Source organism: Podarcis raffonei, chromosome 1, assembly GCF_027172205.1.
Source record: "Podarcis raffonei isolate rPodRaf1 chromosome 1, rPodRaf1.pri, whole genome shotgun sequence".
Taxonomy (NCBI): Eukaryota; Metazoa; Chordata; class Lepidosauria; order Squamata; family Lacertidae; genus Podarcis; species Podarcis raffonei.
This window is the reverse complement of record NC_070602.1, coordinates 136213744-136236883: the sequence shown is the minus strand read 5'-3', so window position 1 is coordinate 136236883 and position 23140 is coordinate 136213744. Positions and strand designations below refer to the sequence as shown.

General features: G+C 43.5%; 1 protein-coding gene across 2 annotated transcripts in view; it reads left to right on the top strand.

Moving 5' to 3' along the window:
• The window catches only part of VWC2L (von Willebrand factor C domain containing 2 like), a 115902-nt gene that overhangs the window by 37480 nt on the left and 55282 nt on the right, over window positions 1–23140 (top strand). The window contains exons 3-4 of one of the 2 annotated variants that reach the window (XM_053364608.1): window positions 7121–7250; window positions 21233–22093. In XM_053364608.1, the coding sequence (XP_053220583.1) occupies window positions 7121–7250; window positions 21233–21237 (135 nt within the window). In that variant the 3' untranslated portion in view covers window positions 21238–22093. Of the gene's footprint in view, window positions 1–7120; window positions 7251–21232; window positions 22094–23140 lie in introns of those variants that run through there. The other variant, XM_053364599.1, reaches the window with a different exon arrangement.

Below are 23140 nucleotides of genomic sequence, written 5' to 3'. Positions count from 1 at the left end.
AGGGATTATGGGACTAAAGGGCCACTCATCTGGCAAAAAAATCATGCTCTGATACATTTTAAACCACAATTAAATGTATATAGATTGAAATACATTTTGTATCAGGGTGTGCACTCATTCATACATATATGTTTGTTTCTAGTTTATTGTAGCATTAATTGATGATCTGAATGTGTGAATGAGAAGTCAAGACTAGTTTATGCAGAGTCAAGCAGCAAAGCATTTTTGGGACATAGCACTTCAGGTTGCATGGTTGACTGCCCCGCTGCATAATTCTTAATTGAAACACACCCACAGCACACATACACACACTTCACATAGAAAATAAACGTGTCGGGGGAAGGATTCATTCTAGTCTCATCCCTGCATGCTCTTCTTAATTGGTTCATGGAGTTCATGTCACAGAGGATTTATTGATTACATTTATAGCTCAACTCTTTTTCAAGGAACTCAAGCAGGGGCTGCATGGTTCTCCCTGCCATGTTATCCTCCCAGCAACCCAAGAGAGACAGCGACTAACCCAGGCTCAGCCAGTGAGCTTTGTGGTTGGAGGAGAATTTGAACTTCAGTCTTCAGGATTCAATCTTCAGGGCAGTCACAGGATTCCTTAGTGGACAGCCATGGATTCACTGAGTGGTTTTGGGCCATTCACCTATTTCCCCACTTGTAAAGAGGACATAATTCTGACCTCCCTTTCAAGGTTGTTGCGGGAATGAGAAAGTTCTGGACAGCAAAAGCCTCTTTGCATTGTAGTGAATATTGCATAAAGGACACACACTTCACTGTGATTGCGTGTCATTCTGGGACAGCGGATCTGAAGTGGAAATGTAATTAAAACAACTCTGGTTTTTTTAAAAAAAGTTACATTTATATGCCTCCATTTATCTGAAGATCACAAGGCGGTTTACAGCATAAAAAATACATAGCACGGTATGGATTAATTGGAGTTCTTGGACCTAGAGTGTGGCCCTGTGGTTTTAGAGCCAGGAGTTCTTTTGCCCACAAAATATTATTTATTTTTATATTCATGAAGGTGGGTCTGTATGGTAGGAAACACAGCTTGCATTTTGCAATGCTATGCATGTTATTGGCTACACTGCAAAGACTCCTCTCCCATGCAGGACCGCTAACATAACATAGACCTCAAATATCTGAAAGACCACCTCCTTTCATACAGACCCGCTCTGGGGTTAAAAAACACTGCTTACCTTCCCATGGATGCCGTGAAGAAGCTGCCGGAACTGCCAATCATTTCACTTACCATTTCTGCCTGCAGGGGCTGCAGATCAGCCCTGTGGCTATAGGGTAGCATGGGGGCTGCAGGGGGGCTGGAGCCACTGTCCCTCCCAGAATGCTCCACAACTTTGGAGCATTATCGGGTGTTGGTGTGGCCTGCTTTGCTTGCTGCCTGTGCTCACCCCCCACCCCAGCCCAAGGTGCTGGTGCTTTGAATATTTAATAAAATATCAAAGTTCTTCTGTTTGATGTTTAAAATATTGATTTCTTAATCTGGGGTTCAAAAAAATAGGGGTCATATTTTACATGGGGGCATCTTATACACATAAAAATACGCTTTCTATAGCTAGAGGAAGGAGCCTTGTAAGTTAGAAAGGAAGACTGTGTTGTGTTCCAGTCAGGAGTTAGAAATGATGAAAATGAAACTGGAGATGGCTAGAAGTCAAACAAATCAAGCGAAAATACAGGTGGAGGAAAGAGAAAAATTAGCTAGAATTCAGGTAGAAGAAAAGGAAAAAGAAAGGGAGCATGAAAAAGAAATGTTTAGCTTTAAAATGCAGGAGATACAGCTTTGGGCAGAGTTGCTCGCACCACAGAGAAGTGGGCAAGTTCTCTCAGTGGAACAGGGGAAGATTCCCAGATACCAGAGGCATAATGATATAGATCCTTTCTGATTAGTTTTGAAAGGACTTATTTTCCAAAATTGGAGAAGACTAGAAATACACCTTCAACTAAAAATGTTAAATTGGTTAAAGAGTCAAAACCTGCCCACAGACCTTGATGACAGCCAGCCTGAGAGACCAGCCAAGGTCTTGCAGGTCTGGAGAGTCCAGGAGGACGTGGACAGGGGCTATATGGAGGCTTTGAGAGGGAGTGAGGAGGGGTGCGATGGGATTATGGGACACTGGTTCTGAGGTAACTTTCATCCAAACTCGCACCTCAGCTGAGCACAGAGAAAATGATGGCAAGGAATTGGCGCAAAGTATCCATGATACAGAGTTCTTAGCTGAGCAAAGGCAAGGGCTGGATCTAGACACATCAAAGAAGCATTTTAGTTAAAACGCGTTGTAAACCTCATAAAGGGAAATCACATTGATGAAAGACAGGACTCCACAGCAGCATCTGGTGTCACAGTGTTATAATGCATATAAAACAGGTTGTGGTTTTTTTTTTACTAATGTAACTGAGTCCAAGATGACTCTTTAAAGGAACTGTGGATGAAGTCCAAGAACTCCCCAAGGGAAGCTACAGTACAGTAAAGGCTGTTGCATATGTGACATGTCACACAATTTAGGTTCCTGACTGCAGCGGGGCTGCTTCAAGTCTGTGGAGGAGACCCTCCCACAGCCTAGCATTTTGTTCTGTGTGTGGCATCTCTTCAGGGCTGCCGGCCCGAGTTGTTAACTTACTGTAACAACTTCATGGTGTTACACCTATTTTTCTTGGGGGGGGGGGAAGCATCACCTCTCAGCCTTTTCCATCCAACTGGCAGCTATTAGCTGCTGTGACTACTTGTGAGTGAGATCCAGGTGTGCCCTATTAAGTAAAAAGGTAAAGGTAAAGGTACCCCTGCCCGTACGGGCCAGTCTTGCCAGACTCTAGGGTTGTGCGCCCATCTCACTCTATAGGCCGGGGGCCAGCGCTGTCCGCAGACACTTCCGGGTCACGTGGCCAGCGTGACAAGCTGCATCTGGCGAGCCAGAGCCGCACACGGAAACGCCGTTTACCTTCCTGCTGGTAGACGGTCCCTATTTATCTACTTGCACCCGGAGGTGCTTTCGAACTGCTAGGTGGGCAGGAGCTGGGACCGAACGACAGGAGCTCACCCCGCCGCAGGGATTCGAACCGCCAACCGTGCAATCGGCAAGTCCTAGGCGCTGAGGTTTTACCCACAGCGCCACCCGCGTCCCATTGCCCCATTAAGTACATGTGGACAATTGTTATCTCTTATAAGGTGTTGAACATCTTTAACTTATGCCTAGGACCTATGAAAGCCTTTGAGAGGGACATCTTTCTTTTTCTTGAGGCCTGGGAGTAGAGTGATAAGGGCCTGTATTGATTCTTTTGCAAAGGCTTCATAATTTTCAGCAATGATATTGGAAATGGATGATGGAAAAATTTTCTAGAGTGAGAAAATAGTATGTGTTTGGAACGGGGCGGGGGGGGGAGATTTATATGGTTGCATGGCACAAGAAAACAGCTCAAGATTTGATGGTGTGGAAAATAAATGGAGAGAAAAGGTCCAGAACTGGTTCCAAAAATGCTCCTTCTCCAAAGATTTGAACATTTCCTTATGCCATACAGTGGTGTGATTTTCTTTCATCCCGACAGTTGCTTTCCGTGTCATACAAAATCCTATTTCTCTCTGGTGTCATTTTCAGGTAACACTAACACCACAGAAGCAAAAAAAGATGCATCTGTCATGTCTCATTTACTCAGAGCAAAGTCATTCGGGGGCATTTTCCACATCCATTTGATGCTCTTCCATCCCCAGAATATGCAGCTAGCTTGTAGCACCACTGGAAACTTGCAAGACATTTCTTGACATCTCTGAAACGAGTGTAATATTCTCGTGAAAAAGAAATCCCACAGGATGTGCTAATAGAGGAAGGTCTCTGTTATATCACAGAAACTTGCTGAAAGCATCCCTGGTGTGCGCATGTGTGCGTTTGTATGTGATAATTTTCTATGGCAAAAATCAGAGGGAACATGGAATCAGAATGATAACTAGACAGGGTGATCCACCTCCCACAGATTCCTCCTTTTGCTTAAGGACTACTGATTCTTATCTAATTATTTGCCAGAGTCACAAGGAAGCAGAATGGTGATAAGGATTAGAGACTGTAGACACTGAGACAAAGGAGGCGAAGCTTTAATTAGCTCATTTCAGGGCAGACATGAATTTCTTAGGAACAGATTGTTTGATTCCAGACATATGGAGCATATCTGAGGTGAACTGCAAAGAGCTTTATGTCTGCAAGACTTTAGCATTGTTTTGCAATTCATGAAGCAGAGAAAGCAACACCATTCAAAAACTGTAAAGCCATAATATATATATTCGCCCCTTCTTCATTTGTGTTCCAGTTTAATTTAAACTGTTCATGGCACCAGTGTTAATGTTTTGTTTTGTTTTGATAATATTTTTATTAGATTTTCAACAAAGATAACAAAAATAAAAAACAAACAACAACAAACACAACAACCACAAACAAAGAAAAATATACATAAAAGCAATATCAAATCTCCAGATCCTGTGACTTCCCTCCCCCTCTCCCTGGTTCCTTAAATTTCCTTTTCAATTGCACATGCTTTCTACTCCAAATTATTTTTCTACCTCAGATTTCCTACACTATTTCTAAATTTACAAGTGTTCTTAAAATCCTACCAATGTATTAACCTGTTTACAATACTTTTGTAAGTAAGTGTTAATGTTTTAAAGTGATTTTAAAGTGATTTTAGGTAGACATTGACTGTGGTGCATCTACATCCTTGGTCTAGATGCAAGAGTGCAGTCAGCTGCAAGAACAATGTCATTTCCAGACTGACCTGTCCCAGTAAAAACTCTGCAATATTAGATAGATCAGAGCACCCTCAGAATGACCTTGTGAGGTAGGTTAGACCGAGATATTAGTATTCCAGGTCACTCAAGGGATTTCATAGCTGAGTATGGATTTGAAGCATCCCCTCCCATACATATTACACTATTCTAGAAAAATGCAAGTTTAAAAAAACAGTAGAGCTATTACTTCTGTAAAGTGCATCAGGCAGAGTGGGATCCTTAGATAACTATCCTCAGGTAGTGATTGTGAAAACAAGCTCTTGGTACATTGCCATCGGTGGTCAATAGACCATGAAACAGGATGAGCGTGTGCAAAGTGCTTCCATCCATTGCCCGGGGTTTCTGTCTCCCGGGAGGCGAGTGAGGCCCACCAAAGAAACAGGGCTGGCTGGAGGGAGGGGTTGCTTCTCCTGTGATTCCAAGTGAGCTTCTCAAGAGTGCCAGTACTGCGTGGCGGCGGCGAGGGATGGGCTGGAGGGGCGGGCTCCTCCTGCCCTGTCCCCCAGCGTGCACACTTGGTGTGTGCACTCCCCCCCCCAGAGGCACCCTATGCCCGTTTGGGTTACTTGATTTGGAGTACAGTTCAGGTGCCTTATCTTCCTGCAAAGCAACAGAGGCAGCCAGGAGAATTTAGATGAGACGAGTTGTATCTGCACGTAATCAATGGAAGGGTGGTTTGGAGGCTGGAGAAGAGTCCAGGCAGAGGGCCTTTCAAACTGAGTCACACATTTTCATCCTGTATGTCCAAAGTCCACCAGTCGGTTTAATCTGGCCCCTGTGGCAGTTTATTTCCTGGGGTAAAATCCTAAAAAAACCTCAACAATTTCAATCCTAAAAAAATAAAAGCTCAACAATTTTGGTCGGCCCCCACAGCCCTTCACTTCATCAAAAATTTGGACACCACTGGACGTCTGGGAAACTCTGGCACCAGCAAATAAGGTGGTTTTTATTACAGATCTAATTTCTAGATATTTCTATGAATAACCAAGAGTTTGACATGTAGAGCTGAGGGAATTTTTTGTGAGTTTTAGTTTTCATACGAGAATTTGCATATTCAATCAGAAAGAACCTTTTGTTTAACAGCTAAGCCAATCTCCCTGCTGACTTGATCAGGGAGCGCATAGTTCTCTGAAGTCTTAAAAACCAGCCTACTAGTCATGGGTGTAGCTGGGGGGGCAGGGGGCAGCTGTCCCCACAAATCAATACAAATCAATAAAAATCTGAGGTTCTGCCCTCCCAACAAAAGCCTGCCCCCCAACAAAAATCCTGGTTATGCCCATGCTTCTAGTGTCAGAACCTGGATGAAAAATAGACTCTGAAGTGCATAGTCAGCACTCCACTGAAAACAGGGGAGCTTTTGTACAACACTGAAAATGAGACAGGGAATTTTGTTTTAGCCAGGCCAGCTCCAGGTCTGAGGTGGCCCCTGGCAAAGTGCTACCTGCTTTGTTACCTGACAACTTGTGCCCCCCCCCAAGGTCAGGGCCCATGCTCATGGGCTCACTGGCAGTGGGTAGCAGCAGTGCACTGCACTCTGCTGCAGACCGAGACCATTGGACTGGCCACTTGGAATTTCCAGCAATGATCCAATATAGCACTGCAGGGAATTTAAAATGGCAGGCAGCTCACAGCTGCCCATTGCAAAGTAGAATTGGGCCACATTCAGCAGACGGCAACAGCACTTGTGGTCCTTCTGCAATTTTAGCTCAGGACTAAAATGCAGGTATGAAAACTATGGGAAATGTAACTGCATGTTCTGCTCCAGCCTCTCCTCAATATTGGCCGGATCCACACCATAGATTTAAGGCACTTCTAGCACACATTAAAGCACATGACTTCCCCCAAAGAAGCATTGAAACTGTGGTTTCTTAAGGGTGCTGGGAACTCTAGCTCGGGGTGGGGGGAGCTACAGTATCCAGGATTATTGTGCATTGGGTATATGGCGTGGCTTTGCCCAGTGTTAATTTGTCCTCCCAGCCTCAGGACATATGCGTGTTCCTTTAGGCTGGAGTAGTTGGCTTTCGTGTCAAACAACAATGGTGAAATCCTAACTCTTTATCTGGTCAGTATTGCAGTGGCGGGAGAAGAAAGGGGCATTTTTGTCCACACACCCTTCCCTCCTCTGGAACTTTTGTTGACTCCTTGGAAGCATGAACTGTCAGAACTTTGTCAATAAAGTAAAGCTCATTTTTGTTACATTGTGTGCATGTGCCATATTGTCAAATGAATAAGCTAAGTGGGTTTTATGTCTTGAGATATAAATAATACTAACTGATGGAGCTACTAGAAGGGGGAAAAATGGGCTAATTTGAGCTTTGTTCCTAGCCCTCTCCATGTGAATGGTGTCGCTGTGAGCCCAGCAATGAAGTTCACTGTGTTGTAGCAGACTGTGCCGTTCCTGAATGTGTCAACCCAGTCTATGAACCAGAACAGTGTTGTCCAGTCTGCAAAAATGGTAAGCTTTCAATACATAAAAAAGAATGTGTGTGTGTTCTTTTTTTAAAAAAAAAAACCTTCTGTACATCACTTAGAAACTTAACTTCATTAGGAAAAGCTGGGACTAAGCTTGTGCTAAGAGCAGTGCAGGATTTACATATAAGCTAAACAAGCTATAGCTTAGGGCCCCACTCTCTTGGGGGGGGCCCCCAAAAAAATTAAGGGAAAAAATTTCCAAAATTTAAGATAAAAACAAATAAAATAAAACCTACATATAGCAACAGTGTTTTGTGTTATGTAGGCTCCTATGATGCAAGTAATGGGCCCTGCCTGCTAGCCTGCTCTCTAAAATATCACTGGTTTGCTCATTTCTATATATAGGGTGCCTACATTCTGCATGGACTGGTTGCAGGGCAACATGTGCAAATGGTCCATAACTTACCATATAGCATATATTCAACACAAAAAACAGTGACAATCTGTTGTTGACAAAGGACAGCTGGTCATATAAAAGGCCCCATTGCCTTCAGGAGCTGAGGGCCTCATCAAACCTAAATCCAGCCCTGGCTAAGAGCAATCTGATTCATGGCTGCTGGGATAATAGATCCTGATGCCAGTGTTAACACATGCTCCACTTTGCAGCCATACAGAGGTCAAGCTGCCAGATGGCATTATGCTTTTACTTCTGCCCCGGGGCAGAGGATGCATGGAAGAGTGGCAGGAGTAGGAGAAAATGGGAAGCAGCAAGGAACTGGGTAAGGCAAGTAATGGCCAGACTCCTGGAATAAGGTGATTAAGCCTCAAACTGTAGCTGAGACAGCTTGAACATTTTCTTGCATGCCTTAGCAAACATGAGGACCAGAAGCTTACTTTTACTGCTCTGTATGATTAGAACCATCTTCAGTATAGTCTGAAAAGAATGCTGGGTGGCAATACTGGTTCAGTTCATAACTGGAGTCTGTAAGAGAGCTTGCTTCATTCACAGCCCAGTTATGACCCCCAACTGGCCCTTCTCACACCTCAGGGACGTTATCTAGAGTATAACAGGGTTCCAATCGCTCCCTACCCTCTCCTCCCCGAAGTCCATCAGATACGTTGGGGAAACTGCTATGACAGTACAAAGTGCCAGGCATTGGCGGAAGGGTGGGGGAAAGAGCGGCAAACATTAGGCATTCTCAAGATTGATATTCAAGCCACGGAAAGGAGCTTCAGTGATGCCTCTGAGCTTAAAGTCATCCAGTAAGCGGGGGCTTCTATTCTATCAATTGTGTGGCACTTTTTGCCTGTCCCTGCATCATGGAAGAGCCGAGGGGAGGAGGGTGGCTTTGCTGCTGCTGTTTGCCACGCTGGGGTGGCTGTTACATGCAGTCTTAAAGTGGAGCTGCTATTTGTGCTTTGAAACCTGGAAGGCAGAGTGCTGCCCTCCCATCCTCAGGCATGGCAGCAGACTTTCTCCTCTTCCGTTCTTTTGGCCATGGCTCACCACAAAATCCCACTCCATCTGTGCTAAGTAAATATCCTGTAATTGAGCTGTAAAACATCACATTCAAAACCCTGCTTCTGAACCCTGCTTATTCCTTTATTTCAGTATGAATTACTTAGAAGTAAATGAACATTATTGGGATCTATTGAGGATGATATAACGCTATATTTGAAGGCCCCTGATGAATCAAGGATCTTCCTAGCCTCTGCGTTATGGACTTGCAGAAGTGGAATGTCCCACCATTCGTTCTCTCATTGTAGATCGTAGAATTGTAGAGTTGGAAGGAAGCACCAGGGTCACCTAGTCCAGCCCCCTGAAATGCTGGCATCTTTTGCCCAATGTAGATCCTCTCTGCAGCCTCCTCCTACAGATGGGTTTGAATTTTGCCACAGAATATTCATCAGAATAAGGTTCACGTATCTGGAGGGAGCAGCTGTGGGAAATAGCTTTGACACTGTTCATATCGGGACACCTTAACACATATGTAGACTGAACAGGGCTTTTGCTCAATGTTATGGGAAAGACAGGAGGGGCTACAGGCTGCTTGCTGTCTTGTGGTGGCTGTCTGCGGCCTGGGCCTTAAGCCTGAGGAAAGGTGGGCTCTTGTGCCGGAGGGTGGAGCAGGAGGGAAGACTCTTTTTCCAGACAGTTCTCCCTTGCACACACACACACCCCCGGCAATCCCAGTGGGAGGGAAAGTAAGTGTGCCAGCTTTTAATAGCTATGATGATGTCTATAATAATGAATATTATTATATTTATTTATATCCCAACTATTTCTCAGTCTGGGACTTGAGGCAGCGTACACAGATAAAAAAGAACAAACTAAAAACATTAAAAAGTAAATAATTAAAATATAATTAAACACGAATAGAATTCAAATATTATAAAAAGATCCTTTAGAAACAGACAACAATAAAAACATCACAGCACCAGCCTTTTCCTCAAAAACAATTAGTTCCCAAAGGCCTGATGGAATAGAAAGTTTTCCCTTTCTGCTGGTGGAAGGACAGCAAGGAGGGAGCCAGTCTAGCTTCTATAAGGAAGTGTTCTAAAGTCTGGGAGCAGCCACTGAGAAGGCCCTGTTCCACGTCCCCACCAAGCACACCTGTAAGGGCGGAGGAACCGAGAGAAGGGCCTTTCTCACAAGATCTCAGAGTCCAGGCAGGTTCTTATGAGGTTCTTATGAGGGAATATGGTCTTTCAGACACCCCTGGTGCTTTTGTGCACTTTCTTCACACGTGTTCAGTGATTGGATGTAAAATAGATGGAATTGCAAAGGACCAGTCAACAGCTGACTTACAAATTCATCTCAAAAATAGCACATCTTCAAGCAAATCTTCAAAGACTGTTAGGGCTTAGTTCTAGTTATTTCTGAAGAGCAGTGTTGACTGACCTATGGCCATGGTGGCTGGGGCTGATAGAAATTTGAGTTCTGCAGCATCTGGGATGCCACAGGTTAGCTGTTTATCTGGTGACCCCGTCAACACACCATTTGAAATCCTAGTCCATGTGTCAGCGCCTCTTGCTAAGGAGAGAGCTTTTGGCATCTCATACCTGCTGCCTGGTGGCAGGTGGCGCTGTGGGTAAAACCTCAGCACCTAGGACTTGCCGATCACATGGTCGGCGGTTCGAATCCCCGCGGCGGGGTGAGCTCCCATCGTTCGGTCTCAGCTCCTGCCCACCTAGCAGTTCGAAAGCACCCTTAAGTGCAAGTAGATAAATAGGTACCGCTTTATAGCGGGAAGGTAAACGTCGTTTCCATGTGCTGCTCTGGTGCCGATTCGCCAGAGCAGCTTTGTCACGCTGGCCATGTGACCCGGAAGTGCCTGCGCACAGCGCTGGCTCCCAGCCTCTAGAGTGAGATGGGCGCACAACCCTAGAGTCTGTCAAGACTGGCCCGTACGGGCAAGGGTACCTTTACCTTTACCTGCTGCCTGGAGCTCACAACTCTGAAGCCCTGCTTCTTTATCTCCAATATGTGTTGCTGGCTGTTCAAAGGGGAGGAAAACACACTCTAGATATGCTCAGAGACAATCTCTTTCTTATTACCTGTAGAGCTGAGGGTTGGCACAGATAATATATTCATGACAGGTCTGAGTTAATAATGTGGTTGTGACCGAGTCCTGACAATGTCATTTTCATTCTCTATTATAGTATCAAAAAATATCCCAGGAGCAATGTTTGATGCAAATTCCCATTAGAAAGATTGTTCCTTACGAATCTAATGTTAACAACCGTCATTTTGTGGCAAGGAAAGAGCCCTTCAGCATTTTGCTGTGCTTTCTGCACTAAGCAGTTTAGCATGCCTGCTTGCAAAACTGTTGTGGCCGTTAAGTGGCCAATAATTTCCTCTCAATACACTGAGATTGATTTTTATGCCTTTCTTAATTATAAATGGCCAAGAGCAGAAAGCTGTGCAGCAGTAAGGTTAATGCAGAAAGCTGTTGAGTCTAGCATTCCTGACCTGAAGATTCACATTTTTAAAAGGGAAAAGGAAAAGGGAAAAGCCAACATCTTCTCCCCTCCAGTCTTGCCATCTTTCATGAGTTGGTACCTAATTTACACTCTATTTTTCTCATGTGACAACTGCAACAATCAAGTGATGGTGGAACTTTTACTAACGACACCATCTAAACCAGGATACGTGGGAAGGAATTGGTATTTGGCTCTATGAAGGAAAACAAATGTAAAGCCATTCTTACTTTTTCTGTCTTTCTTTTTTTTTGTAGCTGCCTCTTGTGAGTAGGGATTAGGAAGAAATTAGTTCAGTTTTTCATTTTAATGCAAACCTACCTAACTCAGACTTCCTGAACCAATGATCACACATTTACATTTAACACAGTTCCAAAGATAGACACGGGCACACTCTCAACACACACACAAACTTTAACATAACCACACACATAACATAACACACAATCACAGACACAACCACACCCATACAGAAAATTCAGCGTTGGGAACAAGCTGCCACCTCCTTTTTCCCTCTCGTCCTCCCCATTTGGGAAGCCCCACCAGTAGATTGGCGCATGGGATAAACATCTCTGGAGAGCCTCCTCCACGAGGCAAGGGGAAACAGAGGCACTCATGGACAGCTGCTAGGAAAGCCACTGGATTTGGAGGCAGAGCTGCAGCCTCCTGGTTCAAGCTATGAAAGAGGCTCCTCCTCCCCCTTCTCTTCTCCTTCTTCCTCCAGTTGCTTCCTGCAGATAGCAGCTGAAATTTGTAGTGCATTCTGAAACCACAAGAATAGTTCTGATTGCTCCAAAGATCCCAACAGTGCTGCTGTCAGAACTGCTTGTGCTTTAAGAGGGAAGACTTGCCAGAGCACCCCAAAAAAGAAAACATAAACTAGCAGTGTTGGAGCCCTGCCCTTTCCCGATACCAAAAATCAGATGTCTGAGGCAGCTGCCTCACTTTGCCTAATGGTAGGGCCATCCCTGACTGTCCTAGATGGGCTCTCATGCTAATTTGTGTGTCACTCCCACATTCAAGTGGTTCTGTGAATTAGCCCCAGGATCTCTCAGGATTTCCCCAAATGAAGCTGAATGGCCATTTTGTGCTTTGCAGAATGTCAGTGGCAGTTCCGCTTGCCATGCTGGCTGCACTTAATCGAGTTGTACATCTAGTAGGCAGACTCTGCGGAAAGGCTAAAATCTGAGAGCAGAGAGATATGCGCCTCCTTTCCAGTCTCATCGTCTAATTTGTCACTGCAAATGTTAAGGACGATGGCTCCAGGTGATGTGCAACATTTCTGTCTTAAGAGGAAAGGTCACTTAATTTCAAGTTTCCCGGCACTGATAGAATACAAAATCATTGCCCCAAGTTGTTATTCCTACTCATCGTGACTTTTTGAAACAAAAGTCTGTCAAGTGTTGTTAACTCCCTCTTTTACGTGGTCTAAAATTTGCCTCCTTCTGTTAAAATCAAGCTCACAACTGTCACAATCTGTGATGGCCCTGACTCCCACAGGCTGCACTTAAACTTACCAAGAAAGATCTCTCCCTGCCCACTGCACTGTGGTGCAAGAGGAACGACCGCCTGAAGAATCATCCCTTCCCCCACTGCACTGCTGTGAGCAGGCCTGTAAGCTCTGGAGATCCAAAGATCAAGCAGGAGGGTGACAAATCCAGTGCAACAAGACCTCATTCAATGCTTATGCCCTGTAGAGTCATAGCACTGCCATAATCTGAATCCAAACAGCAGCAGCAGCAAGCAGCACTGTTTTGCCAGTGTTTTCCTTCCAGCATAAATCAGCAGTGCTATTGATTATATACATGGCTGTGGGAGTGCCCCTGTTCTATGGGAACACAGAAAAAGGGCAGAATATGCCACTGAGCATGTATTTCAACTTCCTTATTTTTTAAAGTTCAAACAGCTGCAGATATGCGCAGCCACGTGGGCACTGCCTGCTGAAGTTTCCAAAGCCACTGGGGATTCCAGCAGCCTTGTATAGCTGCTTGCTCTTCCCTGTAACTAACAAGCACAGAATAAATCATGCCAAAATAAGAGTTCATGCAATTTGGATTACCTTGGCACATTTTCATTTAATATAGGCCCTGCTTATTCATCACCAGCAAGAAAGAGGCACATCACAAGGGTTATTTAGTAGTCAGGGAGAATCAGCGTCTCAATTCAGCATTGATATTATAGAGCTGGGCTACAAAAAAGTACCCATTGCTTGGCTCTGCGTGTCTGGCTTCACCAGATTTATGTGAACAGGACTGCTCACTGCATCTTCAGCTCTTCATTTAATTTAATTTTGTTTGTAACTATGAAGTGGTGCCATTAAAATGTCTCTTCCATTCCTAGAGTTGGAGGCACCTAGGAGGTCTCCTGTCCCTCATCGCTGGTATATTGTCCTATAATGTTAAGAGGGAACAGGGCAGGGGGCAGTAAGATTCCGAAAGACACTTTGCCAGCTTGGTCCAATACTTATCTTTTCCTGCAATGAGGAAATATTTCAAAAGCTTGCCTTTTCAAAAGCTTCAAAAGGTGCGGGGTCGGGGTGGAGGAGGTGAACACAAGCTGTGTTGAAGTTGCTAAAAATGTCCTCTTAACAGATGTAACCAACTGAAAGGTTAGTCAATTTGCAGTCATGTGATCAGCCAGAAGTTACCAGCACATGGGATTTGAAGCAGTTGTCAGATTGTAGGAATGTACCACTTAGCTTGTGCCCAGGGATTACATACTCACAGTGTCCATTCCCCAGGGACTGCCCCTATCTTCTCCTAAGACTCCCTCATAAATGTCTGGCCCCTTTTTGCTGCTGTTTTCATCTTCGTTAGAGATTGGGGTGTGTGTGTGTGTGTGTGCCAGTGCCATTTCAGAAAGTTTGAACACGTGAAATAGTGCACTCACTTCCAATGCACTCACTACCCCCATAATCTATAGTAAATGTTGCTGGATGTTTCAGCTGAGCTATTCCATAGATCAAACCAAATCCATTTTGAGATTAAGCAATCCATTAAATATTCTATTATTTATAAGGAGTCTGATATTGGTCACTTTATTAACATGGTCTGCTACAGATGCTAGAGTAGTTTATTTACTATTGCAGGGTAAATAAATACAGAAAAACCTTCAGTTTATTTATTCTGTTATAAAATATACTGTATATACCATATCCTCCAGTGTTTCTCCGATGAAAAGAGGGACATCCTAAGGAAAAGTGGGACATTCCGGGATCAAATCAGAAACCAGGATGGCTTCTCTAAATCAGGGACGCCCTTAGAAAATAGGGACCTTTGGAGGGTCTGTCTTTGGGACTTGTAGGGCAGAAGTCAGGGAGCCCAACAGCAGGTGGCGCCAGAGTCAATGACAGGCAGAACCAACCAGGGTAGGTCTGTCCCCTCCCACCTCCATGCTGAGTTGTACAAGCGCAGCACCGAGGTGTGGGAAGAGGAAGCTGGTAGGCAGTGCCACCCCCTGGACTGAATTGCTGTAAGAAGGCAAGCAAGGGGGGGTAAGTTGGTGGTGGTGGGTCAGTGCCCCATTCACCCTGAAGGGTTAGTCTCCACTGACACATAGCCTGGAGGCACATGTAAGAGTCTCGATTACTCCTGGCCTCAGCAGAACAAAACACAGGGATCTCTCACAGCGTTGTCTTGCAAAGCAATGTAATCCCTATTATTTATCCCCCTTTGCATGGGAAAAACTGTGCTCAAGCTCTGTCCTGTTGAAGTGCATCATGGAGCTGTAGTTTTATATCAGTGGAATGTATGTTTTTTAGAAGTCTTTCTTTGGAATAATTGAGAGATGGATCTTTATGGTGCCTTTAATCCTCCTGAGTGCAGTCTGGCACTGTGAGATTGTTCCAAGTGTTCTCTTCCATTTTCCTTTGCCCAGCATAGGCTGCATTCCAAAGGGAAGGGGCTCCTTGGCAGCCAAAGCACCACTCAGTTCACTGGGATTAACTCTGACTACAAATCACAGTTTATATATCACAGACCCTCCAAGTGTCTCCATTTTTCAGAGACTGTCCCAGATTTACAGAAGCTATAATCCTGGAATGTCCAGCTTTTCCTTAAGATGTCCCTATTTTCATCAGAGAAATGTGGGAGTTATGTGATCCCCAAGCCTAGGATATAAGGAACTAAACGATATTTAGAGGACATCTGAAGGCAGCCCTGTATAGGCAGGTTTTTTAGTGTGTAATATTTTATTGTGTTTATATATATGTTGGAAGACATCCAGAGTGACTGGGACAACCCAGTAAGATGTGTGGATCTAAATAAATTAATAATGGTAGAATAGGACATTCCTATTTTCACCAGAGAAATGTTAGAGGGTATGATATCAGAGCTCAAAGACATGTAAATGTACATGTAAATAGAGATAGTTGCAGATTATATTGGGGGGGGGAGTTGTTTTGTTTTTCTCTCTCCATGCTGCTTAAATCAGCAGAGGAGAAATGTTACAAAAGGAGCATTTTGCCATTAGATTTAAATGACAGAATAGCTCGACGTAAGCAGAAATTCTGATCTTGTGGATTGGTTCCTTCTGCAGATCCCTGACTTAGTCATAACTAGAACAGAAACAGGTTTTTTTTTGGGGGGGGATACACTGCTGTGAATAACGAGCACTGCCAAATTGGCTGCAACTATGCATTCAGTTAGATTACTTAAATTCCAGTGAGATTACTGTGCAGGGTTCCAGGAGTTGGGCAGAACCCATCAAAAGTTACATCTAGTTCTCAATGAGGTGACAAATATGTGCAGATTTTTTTAATTTAAAAAACCCCACCACAACAACAACAATAATCCTCCAGTGTGAATCATAACTTGAGCTGGTAAATTAACTATTTCTGTTCTAAGTCATGTGTCCAGTTATGTGCCCCCCCCAGTAACCACCCAAACACTTCTCTACCCCCAAACCCCTGCCACCCTCTAGTGTAACTGGCTGCTCTTGCTGCTCTGGCAGTGAGTGATTCTCTTTTTTCCTTCCTCTCATTTTTTATTTTTACAAATTTTAATGAAGACAACCTAGAGAACATGCATAATATACTCATATAGTACAGATAAGTAAGTACATATCTATAATCCTCAAAATATCTGTTGCTCTATCAATCATGGCCGCTTATGATAATACAACTTACCATCATTATTGTAATAGACCTCTATCCTATCTTAGAATATTCCCAGGCCTTCTTCCTCTAGTTCCTGAAGCACAGCTATGATAAGTGTCAGTTTCCCAAGAATTACCAATGTCCATAAGACATCCTGGGGGATCAAGAGCTCTAGAATAGCTACGTTTTCTAGTCACTACATTAGTTACTGGTGGAGCAGGACTTCAGGAGCCACATAAGAAGTGGGTGTGGAGTGGAACCCCCCTTCTTTTAATTCCTTTACTCCCACCAGAGTTTTTGACGCAAGGTAGGTGGGTAGCAACAGGGAGAAGGTTAGGAGCCCAACTGGTGAGTGGGTGGGTTGAAATAAGGGTTCTTGAAGACTGGGGGGAGGGCAAGTGGAAGGTGTTTGAGCATTCTCTGGCTCTCCCACCCTCTAGGTAGAAAACTAACATATCAGGGCAATAAAAAAGCTAGCACCTTCCCTTTGACATGCTATTTTTCATATGTACTGTAGCAGTTTTATCTGGCAAGGAGGACCAACGCATTGTGTGAGCCACCGCATAAAGTCTGGAGTGGTGAAGTCCAGGAAAAGGTTTAGCACCTCACTGAAGCCTATGTTTTGACCAAGGTCCATTGTAATTAATGTGTAATTAAGTGAATAAGTCCCACTCCGTTGCTTCCAATAGGCAACTAATGCCATAAGTGTGACTTAACGTCTGCTGCAGTCTGCTCATTGCTCCCCCACGACCATAACAGACCCTCCAAGGGTCCCTATTTTCCAGGGATGTCCCTGATCCAGAGAAGCCGTCCCAGTTTCTGATTTGATCCCAAATGTCCCACTTTTCCTTAGGATATCCCTATTTTCATTGGAGAAATGTTGGAGAGTATGGAATTATACGACCCCCGAGCCGTCTGAAGGCAATCCTATATAGGGAAGTTTTTTAATGTTTAATGTTTTATTATGTTTTTAAATATGTTGGAAGCTGCCCAGAGTGTCTGGGGCAACACAGTAAGCTGTGTGGGGTATAAATAGTAAAATTATCATTATGGAACGGGACGTCCCTATTTTCATCAGAGAAATGTTGGAGGGTATGCCATCATCATCAACAACAACTGGCTTTTGTTCTTGCCATTTTCCCCCTGCAGTGAGGACGGGGAAGGAGGTAACATAAAACTGCCTCCTTCTCTTCCCCCTCCTTCACCCTGACCACCTATGCAGCTATCAACATCACTTATCACCCTTTAGGCAGGTTGAGTGGGTGTGCACCGGATTCTGCTACATCCCCAGTAACTTCAATGGGAGCCAGTGTGTTAGTGAGGAATGAGGGTGGGCTACCATTTGTGTAGTTTCAGTCTTAGGTCTTAGCAAATTTCAGCTTGTTGCCATCACACTACAATATAGATAAAACCAAAACACACTGACAGTGAAAAACTTCCTGGCCACTGCATTAATCACTTGATGCAAAGACTAGTGGAGAGAATCATGATGAAATATCAGACAGAAGAAAGATGTTCCATAGGCAATCTCTCATTGACTCTATAATTAAAGTTGTAAATTATCAAACTTGATACGGACTTTGAAAATACTGTTCCTGTATCTGCCTTCCAAGGCTCACTTGAGATTCTTGCTGATATCTGCCAGAGCATTGCTTGTGCAAGGAGCAAAAGGTCAGGTGTGGTTGTTATGTACATTTATTTTAATAGGCAACAAATATTTATATGACCTCTGCTTTTAGGGCATTGGCAGAAATAACAGTAAATAATCATTTATTCCCGTGCATGGCATTTCTATAGTTTACCAAAGCTTCTTTCTTAATTTACTTAACAAATATAAACTTCCTGCTCATTACTGAATTAATTTAAAATCAACATTTAAGACACAAATGAGCTGCCCATATCTGGCACAGAAATCCTCAGGATGCGAACAGAGTGACCTAAGTGACCTAAGCCCTCCTCAGAGAGGTGGTGTGGCCTGACGTGGACAGGTGGATCACTCAAGTGACTGGGTCTTGTGACCTTCAGTAGGGGTGTTGAAGCCATTGTGTGTTACAGATCTGGGCAGAGATAGGACATGTTGGGATAAGGGGGGTGGGGAGAAGTGATATCTTGCTCACCTAACACTGAGTAGGAGTAGCTGTATTCTCCCATCTTTCTAATAATATGACTGTCTTGGGGCTCAGGCTACTTTGCATGCTGCTTCACCTATGAATATTATCTATGGCATCCCAAGGCAAGCTCTTGGGTGTTCTTCCTTCAGCTTGATAGAGTGTGCCCCAAAATTAAATCAAGAAAGTTCTCTGGTGCTTAAGCACTGCCTTGAGGGAACTTCAAGGTAAAAAGATTTCACTTCACAATAATACCACGGAAGTGTCAAGTTCCAACTGACCTCCAGTCCATTCATCCAGCTAGTGGGTTGGCCATATATCTACTTCCTAGGTTAGGCCAGCTGTCACTCTGTGGCATTCAAAGTTGGAAATTGACATTTGCATTGCAACTGCTGTACGTTCTGCTCTAAATAATTCACCTTGCTTGGCCCTGCTGCTTATCTCCTGATCCATCCTCCTCTGGGTGCACACTTGTCCTGCTTCAGATGGATAGTAATCCTGGTATTTGCTTGCTCAATCGAATATCATGAATAGGATGCCCCCCCTAACCTGGGTCTATGTCTGTCTGCTGGCCAGGCTGTAAAAACTCACCCCAAGCTGCATTTTCCCAAACTGAAAGAAGATGGGAGATTCTGACTTGCCCCTTAATTGTGAGCACATCTCCTTCTCATTATTTCACAGGGATATACTTGCAAAGCACCACAGATCCATGGGCCAATCTTTCTGCAACTCGGACATATCAATAGTATGTGTATTCATGGTTGGTCTTCTTCACCACCACCTCCCTTAAAGGATATTTTTACTCCTTGATTCTTTGTAAGAAGTTATATAACCTTCAGAAAGACCTTTTTGGAAAGTCCCAAGTGTGATGATGACAAGCACATAGAGCCCACTCCTAATTTGGCATTGGAGTGTCTATTTGTAGTTTAATGTGGGTTGGCTGCCTAATTGCTCTCTGTGTCTTTAATATTTTGCCTCAGGCTTTGTGAATGTTAGCATAATTGAGAGTGAGGAAGTAGAAGCTTGGGGAAGACTCAGTACTCTCTGGTTATATGGCAAATAGCTTTGTGCATGGACAGGTATGTCCACCTGGGCAGACATTTCATGCCATCCTAATTGTAAACTAATGTGGAGATTCCTCATGTTTTGTGGTAAGCCAATCCATAGACTCCCCACAGACTCACTTCCGTATTAAGAGTCTTGGATTAAGTGATGTTTCCCAAATGGAGCATCTCCCATCTCATTCTTGCAATAATCCTGCAGCTGCTGCTCCCTCTTTCTGGAGTGTGTGACCCAGCATTTGAAGGCACTCTCCATGCCCTAAGCTTCAGCAAACTTTATCAAAGTTTCCTCTCTAAAGAGACTGAGTGGTAGCGAGACAGAATGTTTGGATACCATCAGCTAAGCAGTAACTTCAGCACAGTCTTGATGTAGCCCATTTGATAGGCCTGCATCAGTCCTGCCAAGCAGTAAGGAGAATTTGTACCACCAGTTGGTACAAATGTGTGGCAAATTAGTTGTCTCTACAGATTTGGTGTCATTTGCAAAGATCAAACCTGTTTCATCTGATCAAAGATTTCATCTGATTGGGAAATGCAGTCTACAGCAATCTTTGGAAGGATGGAAATTTCAAAAGTTGACTTGCTTCCACTTTCGAGTTTTTACTTGGTTATTCAGAAGGCTACACTTCACACTTCAGTGTACTAACTGACATTGTTTTCTTTCTAATAGTGATAACTTTAAGATGATAGCCAAAGTTATATTTGTTTAAAGCTACCAGGTCTAACCTACTGGCAGAGAGTAGTAAAGCTACTAATGCCTATGGGGATGGAATATGAAAATATTTAGGATCTCTCAAAGTGCAGTGTCCAGTCACCAGATTCAGGTAGGTAGCCATGTTGGTCTGACGCTGTCAAAAATAAATTTAAAAATTGTCCAGTATCTGAAGAAGTGTGCATGCATGCAAAAGCTTATACCCAGAACAAACTTAGTTGGCCTCTTAGGTGCTACTGGAGAATTTTTTATTTTATTTTTTATTTCAGTCACCAGATAATACAGATGGTCCCTTCCCTTTATATTCAGTTTCAACAGCAGCAGCTTCATCAAGCCCAGTTTGGTAAATATAGATTGTAAAGCAAGTGGGGAACCTTTGCTGGACTACAACTCCCATCATCACTGACTATTGGCCATGCTGGTTGGATTTAATGGGACTCAGAATCCAACAACATATGGAGGGTCACATACCCCACACTCCTATTGCAAGGCATCTGACTGCTTTCCCATTTTATTGTAAATGAGTACCTGATCCATCCAAGATGGGTACATCATTGGTCTATACAGGTGTGGGACTAACATCCTCAGGTATATAGGCTATAGGAAATGGTCACCTTGTTAATTGATGTTGCAGGATGATTTACGGTGATATCCTGATCTAGCAAAGGAGACCTTAAGAATGGCCATCTATGGGATGAGGCTCATCCATGTACTGTTGAACTTAATGTGTGGTAGATGAACATCATTATCAGAGCGAAATAGTCACGTGCAAGGCAGATCACCAGAGTAGGATTAGGATATGAGTCTCTAGTGGAATTAGAGAGGAGATATTATACTTACTAGGGAGTAAGCCCCATTGAATACAATTGCACTTGTAAATTTCCCAGATCCCAATGTAATTCATTGTCTGCTGGACTAAACTCAACTCTTCATAGCTTTTTCATTTCCCTGCCAAAATTATTTCTGGGATGGTTCACAAGGTTCAAAAATATTTTGAAAATCTTTGAAGAATGAAAAGATGTTTCGGAGATGTTTTAGCTGCCATTTGATTATATACAACTGTTGCAGGATAAAGAAGACCCTGAAAATTTGGGAGGACAAGAGATGAGAGAAGACTTCATTCACTTCTCTGAAGAGTTGTTTGGATCCCTGGGGAAATCCCGCTAGAAACAAACAAACAAAAAAGTCAGCAATTACTTTTTTAAAAAGGAAAAAAATGTGATGTGGATCAAATATTAAGCAACCAAATTTGGGGATTTCAATTCTCACCCACCCCTGAAATGTACTACTCATTACTAGTGACGAAACTTGACTCTTGCAGTGCTTTATTTACAAAAACCTGTTTCATCTTATCAGAGATTTCATCCAATGTAGTTAACAGCATCCTTCTTTCATGATTGTAATCAAAGAAATGTAACCAACTGTTCATTTCTGATCTTATACTTTTCATGGTGCTATGATGAAATCTATAGTGGTCTTCTCTCAGTACTACTCCAGCAATTAGTACTCATTTTGAATCCCTACCTGATAATATACTAAATAAAGCTACCGTCACCACTTTATTCCCACCCCATCCCATAACATTATTCAGGTAATCCAAAGAGATGGAAAGATCACATTGAAATGCCAGCTGCTAGGATTAAATGTGGGGAGTGGTGACCAGATGGCAAAGAGGACCGTGCTCCCGTACCTTTAATTATCTCCTCTGCATGGCTATTAAAGGTGCCCGGGCCCTTCCCCCTTTCCCCATTTGGCTGCCATAGTTAGATATTGATGACTTAAGGAAGTGATGCAGAATAATATGTGAAAAATATCAGATGATTCTTTCACTCAATTTGTTGTTGTTGTTGCAGTTAATACTACCCCTTGTATATTGTGAGCCTTTACAAGCACAATAAATTCATTATTATATCTACAATTGCCAGAAAATAGTGTCAGAAAATAGTGCATTCACTTTTCACACATACAGTTGTGAATGTTTATGTTTAGGTGATTGTCAAGATTCACTGGAGTATGACTTGAGTTTGCAGGTGTACAAAAGTCTGTTTGGGCTTATCAACTTTCAAATGTCCGTGTTGACATACACCAAAGTTTGAGCTGTCACTGTTACATATATGTGGGATCAAAGTTGAAGAGGATGGTCTTGTAGGGCAACTTAGTCAAACTTGACTCAGGAAACAGATGGTGAAGTACATGTGTGTACCTATCACATTTTTGCTCTCACTGAGATGATAAAGCCGTCTGAACTATATCACTTCAAGTTGCCAGATGGACTAAACTTGCAGGAGGGTATTAGCTTACCTGGGAGTGAGTGCCATTGAACTCAATGGGACTTTCTTTTGTGGAAATAGGCATTGGGTTGTGGTGTTAGATTGGAGTAATGGTAACTAGACGTGGTAGCTAAAAGGAATCTTCAGGATTGGAGGCAATATGCCTCTGGATGCTCCTCAGTACCAAAAATAGTAACCCTTCCACACCAACATGTCAGACATGAAGGTTTTGGCCTAGCCTCTTCCTGTGTACTTTATTGGGCAAGGACTTTTTGTATATGGAGAAATGTTTGCTCATGTTGAGCCCCTACCTGAGTTTGAAGTTGTACAGACCAAAACAGGCTTCCTCAACCCCCAGGAATCCTCCAGATGTTTTGAATAACGCCGATCAACACTGACCATCCCAGGACTTAGAAGATACCAGGCTGGAGGTTGGCCCAGGCACAGACTGACCGCCTCATTAAGAACTAGGCTGCAGGTGTGGTCAAAATGTGTGTTTCTACCTGAAAGTGGACAAGGTAGGAAAGAAATCCGCAAGCAGGGATTCTTTCCCCTTGACTTATAGAGGCTTACTGAGCAGTTGTCTGGAAGCCCCTGCTTTAAGTATAATAACTGGCTGGCATTGGAAGAGAGTAGTGGAGGGTGTCATTTGGGCAGACCAGATTCAAAAGAGGACAGGTCTCTGACACCTTAGGAAGAAGAAGAG